This window comes from Mesoplodon densirostris, chromosome 12, assembly GCF_025265405.1.
Source record: "Mesoplodon densirostris isolate mMesDen1 chromosome 12, mMesDen1 primary haplotype, whole genome shotgun sequence".
NCBI classification, from domain to species: Eukaryota; Metazoa; Chordata; class Mammalia; order Artiodactyla; family Ziphiidae; genus Mesoplodon; species Mesoplodon densirostris.
The window spans coordinates 69,857,765-69,865,427 of record NC_082672.1 but is presented as its reverse complement, the minus strand read 5'-3'; the positions used below and the strand labels follow the sequence as shown (position 1 = coordinate 69,865,427).

Genomic DNA, 7,663 nt, shown 5'->3' with positions numbered 1-7,663 from the left:
AACAATCATGCCCAGTTCAGCCAAGTAACGATATCAATGACAGTCAAGTAACACCGCAAAACGACTTCATTTTTATTCTGGAGAAATGCACATATGTTAGAGTATTAAATCCAAGGAGAATATATCTGTGATTCTTTTTTTAAATAGGAAAGTAAAAGAAAGCCATAGTTTCAAATCAAGTGATAATAAACATATCTTTTTATTTTTTTTACATTTTTTGAACCAATGTAACAGCATAGTACACATTTTACTATCTATTCTAGAAGGAGATGTACTAGCAAATCGTGGGCAAACTATGACATATTGTATAGTACATTGTGAATTCCTGATTGTAAGAAGGTCCAACATATGGAAATTTACAAAGTATTTCATTGTTCTGTGGTTAAAGATAAGCGTTCAGTAACTTATCAGGTAGGCATATTCTTTTTCTGGGTCTTCCCCTTTCTCCCTACCAATGTGCTTCTCTCTGTGGGACCTGCCTTCCCTCATGACTCTAGAATGACCCTTGCAAATGTCTGCTAGTTCAGGCTTAAGTGGAATTATCTCCCAGTAACATTTGTATTTAAGTTGGAGACCAGTAAATGATGACCTTCTTCCATTCCCCCTAGTCCACTTACATCCAGGGACAGCTACACTGCAAAGCGTCCTGGGCTCTGTGGAGTCTTCCCCAGGCTGAGCCCTCTCACTGAATGTGCTCCTGTGTGCCCCTGGTTAGCTGCTACCCCGCCCTCATCATCGTCTTTCTCTCCAAAGTTGGAGTAGGGCTGAGTGAGTGGAGCGTTGGCTGCCACTTGGAACGATTGCCAGTGCTTCAATTGTTGTTTGGAGGCCATCACATTTGAAAGAAGTGTCACTTTTTATATTTTCCAGTTGATGGACCTAAGCACTTAGAAGAATGCTGTTAGTTGGCTTTCTGCAGACTAAGTTGCAATTAACTATTCAAACACAACTCATGTAGGGTTCATGTGGATGAACCCTACCACCAAACAATGAGACCTCTGTCTAGTATGTACAACTGAGCACATATCGAAAATTTAAAAAATTCCTCCCAAGGGAAGCCTATGTCTACTTCAGAGGGATGCGGGTTTGCTTTAAGCCTCTTGTGTGCCACAGAGTACCTTTGTTTCCCCTCCCTGGGCTGCGCTCATGGCTGAGTCTAAATGGTGCTTCTGGAGCAAGGGTGGGGCCCCCATCTCACCATATTTAACATATCTGAGGTGGTGGTACTCACACACTGAGGACTTGAGTTTTTTAGAGTATTTTTGGAGACAGCACTTAATAAAACACTGGAGGACCAAAAAACTCAGTTCAGTGAAATTCAACACAATGCACAGGCATGAGGAAATGACCAAGAGGAGGATGAAAATCGTTTTCTCCGTGGGTTTGGAGACAAAGCAGTCCACAGTGTTGGGACAAGGCTTCAAATCACACTTCATAAAGTAGGGAACACTAAAGCCACCATAGAGCTTGTAAAATAAAACCAGGAAGCCAATTTCAAAACCAGTTTTAACAATGAGGCTGATAAGGTAACTGTACCACAGGCCCCCATCCATGGTGCCTGGGCTGACATAGAGTTTCTTCCTGTGCCTTTTCTCTCTACCCTCACAATAGGCTACATGTAGAACCACCAGAAGTGAAGGCGTGGAGACCACGATCAGTTGTAAGGCCCAAAGTCTGACCTGGGAGATGGGGAAGAAGTAGTCAAAACACACATTTTCACAACCAGGCTGTCTAACGTTGCACTCAAACTCTTTCTGCTCATCTTTCCATGTATGCTCTGCCGCCACCATGTAGACCAGCAAACGGAAGATGAACGTGACAACCAGCCAGATCCGCCCGATCCCAGTGGAGTATTTATTTACTCCACTCAGGAGGTCTCTGAGGAACATCCAACTCATGACTTAGATTCAAAAGAAGACAATATTCTGCAAAAGAAAACAGTTTCATCATGATCCATTTACTTCTATTCCATTGATCATTTCTACTGTCTTACTTGCAGATTATGGAATTATGGAAGATAAACTTGACTTTTTGCATGATTACAACCCTGGATGTTCAGGGCTCTCTAAGAATCCCGTAGGATACGCTCACTTTCATACAAGGAGATGCCACAGCTGGTCCACAGGACGTAAATGAGCCCATGCCCAGTTTAATTTGGAATTTGGTTTGTCATCCCACACACACTAACCCATTCCCAGACAAATCCTTCTACTTTATTGCTTCTCTCTAAGGATGGTGGGGTTCTATGGCTGATCTAGAAAGAATTAGATATGAATCCCAAGGGGACCTTGGTACCTTGAGATATCCCTCACATGCCAGCTTCTCTTTTTTTTAATGTTTTTTTTTGTTGTTGAAGTATAGTAGATTTACAATATTGTGTTAGTTTCAGGTGTACAGCAAAGTGATTCCTATATTATTTATTTCAGGTTATTTTCCATTATAGGTTATTACAAGATACTGACTATAGTCCCCTGTGTTCTACAGTAAATCCTTGTTGCTAATCTATTTTATATATGGTTGTGTGTGTCTGTTAATCTCAAACCCCTAATTTATCCCTTCCCACCCTTTTCCTTTTTGGTAACCATAAGTTTGTTTTCTATGTCTGTGAATCTATTTCTGTGTATTAATTTTTGGATTCCACACCTTAAAGTTGTAGTCTCTACTCACTTTCTCTAATTTGTCAGTGCCCGTCCCTAATCCTTAAAGGTTATTCCCTGTCCCTACCACCTCCTGTGTCCCGTATCTCATCCCAGCTCCTTGCCTACAGTTTGATAGTGAGAACTGAGGCTCTCCACTATGAACTCCCTCAAACTTATGCTCCCTCATCCCTCCAGATCTACTTACATCGGTGCCCAGCTTACCTTCTTTACCCAGTTTGGAGGGAGAGGGTTGGTTTCTTCTCACCTCAAAATGATCATTCCAGCTCTAATCCCATTCTTGATCTACCCATTTCCCCTGCTCTGAATTCTGTATCTTCACCCTCCACTGTCCCCTTCCTCTCAGTGTATAAACGTGCTGAAGTGTTGTCCATTTTTAGTGGGGGAATCTTCATAGCTTCTCTTTCTGACAACCTCTATCCCTATCCCTTATTTCTACTTCCTCAAGTATTATTTACTCATCAACTCACTGAGTCTAATTTTTCTTCTCAACTTCAACTACCTCTCAATTACCAAGTGTTCTGGACACTTCAAATCTCCTTTAATTTTCCTGTGGCGTTTGATCCTGTTGCCTGCATTTGTGTTTTTGAAACGCTTTCAGCCTTGGTTTCCATACCATTCTCCCCGCTCCTTCTGTTATTCTGATCCTCTTGACTGTACCGTCTTAGTTGTCTTCGCCCAGCCCTGAACAACTCTGTCCTGTGCTCTTTTCTCCCTCCATATGCTCTCCCTGCAAAACCTCATGCATTCCTACAGATTCAACTACTGCTTTCAGGTTCTTGTTTCTCAAATCTTAGGCTTCTCCCCAGACTTCCAGATCTCACTGCCTCCTGGCTATTATCTAAATATCCTACAGGTGTCTCAAGCTTGATATGTCTGTAGTTCAATGTACTATCTGCTCTGCCCTTGGATTTCCTTATGTGGTTAAACAGCATCACTAACGCCCAGGCACCCAGGTCAGAAACCATAATCATCCTAGATGCCTCTCTCATGACGCTTTTAAAATTGCTCACCAAGTTCTTCTGATTCCTCCTAAATATCTCTCAAATTCACTTCCAAGTCACTGCTGAGCTCTCTCTCACCCATACAGCCCTCCCACTGCTTTCTACGTGCGGCCTCAGCATCTCCTCCGTTCCCCTCCTAGTACACCCTCAATGCTGCTCAATTCTCTTGCGCCCCCCTCCGTCTCTTTTGCTCTTTACCCTACGAAAGCGGATAGGAAGCTAGGGAGCCTTCTTTTTCATCTCAGCGACATTGTCTTTCTCGCACTCTCGGCTTCCATTTTGTCATATAACCGAACTCTATGGGTTGGGCAGTGATTTTTGTTTCTTGAGCCTACAGTGTGCTCAGCCTTCTCTGTTTAGTGCTCTTGTGAGTTGGTCTCTCACAACCAGCCTGGAAAGTGGGGTTTTTGTTGGTTTGTTTATGGTGGCGGTTGTCTTGTTCTTTCAGATGAGAAAGCAGACTCTGAAAAATAAAGCCACTTCCCAAGGTCACAAAATAAGAGGCAAAGCAGGGTTCACATCCAATTTTCGTTACTCTAAAAGAGAGTTTCTCAACAGTGGCACCATTGACATTTTGGGCTGGATAATTCTTTGTTCCAGCAGCTGTCCTGTGCGTTGTAGGCTGTTTAGCAGCATCCCTGGCTTCTCCCAGCTAGATGGCAGTAGCACCACCTCCTGTCCTACTTGTGACAACCAGAAATGTCTCTGGACAATTCCAAATGTACACTGGGGAGATGTAGCAAAGTCTCTCCAGTTGAAACCGTTGCTCTTAATTCTCTAGTACAATCAGCAGATGTGGATTGGAGCTCCAGGTCTGCCGCTAAGATACTTCATGATTTCTCAGGTGAAGACCTTGCCATTTCAGGTCCTATCTCCTATTACAAAGATGGATTACATCTTGCCTTCTCTATAGACTCCACCAAAGGAGCATCATGGAAATGATGATGTGAGGGGAACCAGAAGGTAAAGAAAATGGGGATATTGTGATAGTAGCATTCCTGCCAGAGCACGTCACATGGATCTCTTCCAGAGGGAACATTATGTTACAAGCCCACATGCTAGAACCCTGAGATGTATGAAGGTTAAGAGGTATTTTCAGAGACAACAAAGACACGTGTACACAATGCCCTATTCAGCAGGGAACAAATACTTCAATGTCCTTGGTTCTCAGAACACAAACAAAATTGTATTAAATAAAAAGGATTCTCAAATCCACCTGAAAGGTTAACATCTCCATGAGTTAGTAAAACAAATCCCCAAAGATTAAAAAGGGGACAAAAGGGTCTTATGTTTCCCTATGACATGTGTCATTGGGCATTTGTCTGTGTTACTCAGGAGGATGTTTATTTAATGTTGCAAAATATTTAAAAGTACCCTGTTGGACATTTCAGAGAACAGATAAAGGTAAGAGATTTTCTTTTTTTCAAAAAGAAAAGTAGTAAGAAAGTGACTGGTGTTTGAATAGGATCAGAAGACTGACGCCATCAAATGTGTCAGGACTATGAATTTCATCTGACTAATGTCCATCCTATTTTGAAGTTCTCTGCTGATGGAAAGGCAATGGCTTTTCTCAGGAGGGAGGGGTGTTCTAATATGAGTTCACTTTTAACAGGGGTGGTTTACCATACCGGATAAGAGCCTGAACACAGTGTTGGACTCCTTGGGTTCAAGTCCAAGTTCATCTGTAATAATAATAGGACCTACCTCATGGGGCTCAAAACAGAGACTGACACACGGTAGGTACTCAGTAAGCATTATCAGTATAATTTTTAGTTTTTCCATTAAAACCCTTTTCTTGGTGTCAAAGTGAAGTCTTTCCAATTTCAGGGTAAGTATATATATATATATATATATATATATATATATATATATAATTTTTTTTTTCTCTAGCTCTGTTCCTATGAAGGATAATAGTTAGGAATCTCCCAGTAATAGCCCTTTAAGCATCTGAAAGCAGTGAAGTCATCAGCTCAACATTTTTATCACTTAATAATGTAGAATGTCTCTTTATTTTTAAAAAGCATCTTTAATTTATCCATGTTATTAAATTACTAAGGATTACTTCCAATTTTTAAAGAGTTTCCATTTACCATTTCTAATGTACAAATTATCCTATGACTCTCTTCCTTTCTCTTAAGAAGCAGCAGTTAACTGCATAGGAATTTAGTTTGGAAAACATAAATATTTTCAGAAAGTAAAATATTCAATATTCCAATATCAGGAATAATTTTGGAAATTGGAAATTTCCCCCAAACATTTGATCTAAATTAATTTTGTCTGTTATGTATTACAGACAAAATAAGTTGAACAGAGTTCTGTGGAATATAAGTGAAGTGTGTATTGGGAAATAATGTGCATGTGTACGTTTCTCTAGGGGGAGTGGATTTAAAGAGGTTGGGGAGAAAGGTTGGAACTTATATTCTGGAGGGCTTTGAACACATTTTTTTAAACATCTTTATTAGAGTATAATTGCTTTACAATGGGGTGTTAGTTTCTGCTTTATAACAAAGTGAATCAGCTATACATGTACATATATCCCCACATCTCCTCCCTCTTGCGTCTCCCTCCCACCCTCCCCATCCCACCCCTCTAGGTGGTCACAAAGCACCAAGCTGATCTCCCTGTGCTATGTGGCTGCTTCCCACTAGCTATCTATTTTACATTTGGTAGTGTATATATGTCCATGCCACTCTCTCACTTCGTCCCAGCTTACGCTTCTCCCTCCCTGTGTCCTCAAGTCCATTCTCTACTTCTCCATCTTTATTCCTATCCTGCTCCTAGGTTCTTCAGAACCACTTTTTTTTTTTTTTTTAGATTCCATATATGTGTGTTAGCATACGGTATTTGTTTTTCTCTTTCTGACTTACTTCACTCTGTATGACAGACTCTAGGTCCATCCACCTCCCTACAAATAACTCAGTTTCATTTCCTTTTATGGCTGAGTAATATTCCATTATACATATGTGCCACATCTTCTTTATCCACTCATCTGTCAGTGGACACTTAGGTTGCTTCCATGTCCTGGCCATTGTAAATAGAGCTGCAATGAACATTGTGGTACATGACTCTTTTTGAATTATACTTTTCTCAGGGTATATGCCCAGTAGTGGGATTGCTGGGTCATATGGTAGTTCTATTTTTAGTTTTTTAAGGAACCTCCACACTGTTCTCCATAGTGGCTGTATCAATTTACATTCCTACCAACAGTGCAAGAGGGTTCCCTTTTCTCCACACCCTCTCCAGCCTTTATTGTTTGTAGATTTTTTGATGGTGGCCATTCTGACTGGTGTGAGGTGATACCTCCTTGTAGCCCTGATTTGCATTTCTCTAATGATTAGTGATGTTGAACACATTTTAAAGAAGTTTATTCTTTGTTCTGTGAAAAAAAAATGGGAGTGAGAAGAAGGTGCTGGGACAATCAGATTTCCACATACAAAAGAATGAATTTGGATTCCTTCCTCACGCCATTAAAAAAATTTAACTCAAAATGGATCAATGACAAAAATATAAGAGGAAAACCCATAAAACTCAAAATCCTCCACCAGCTATTCTAAGGTTCTACACACTGATTAAGAGAAATTAAGAGTAGTATCACAGGCCTCCATAAAACATGACGTCCTGGAGTGAGAGCACTGTCAGGCTAAATTAAGTAACTCAGAATTTAGAGACAAATACCTCCTTTGAGTGTGAAATGAGTAAAAAACATCATGGGATGTTAGTTATAGAAGGAACCCACCCCAGAGAGATCATCTGTCCTGTATTCCTGGGATAACCTGGAAAAATACTAGAAAGTTGGTGGATATGTAGATTTAAGGGTGTAAGATTATGCAAGACTTCAAACATCAAGAAGAGAATTGGAGGGCTTCCCTGGTGGCGCAGTGGTTGAGAGTCCGCCTGCCGACGCAGGGGATACGGGTTCGTGCCCCGGTCTGGGAGGATCCCACATGCCGCGGAGCTGGGCCCGTGAGCCATGGCCGCTGAGCCTGCGCGTCCGGAGCCTGT

General features: G+C 41.2%; 1 protein-coding gene across 1 annotated transcript; it reads right to left on the bottom strand.

The window, feature by feature from the left end:
• Window positions 1-1,091: 1,091 nt before the first annotated feature.
• Window positions 1,092-1,898, bottom strand: GJB7 (gap junction protein beta 7). The gene has a single exon (XM_060115272.1). The coding sequence runs from the start codon at window positions 1,896-1,898 to the stop codon at window positions 1,092-1,094; it is 807 nt and encodes a 268-aa protein (XP_059971255.1).
• Between the last annotated feature and the right edge of the window lie 5,765 nt (window positions 1,899-7,663).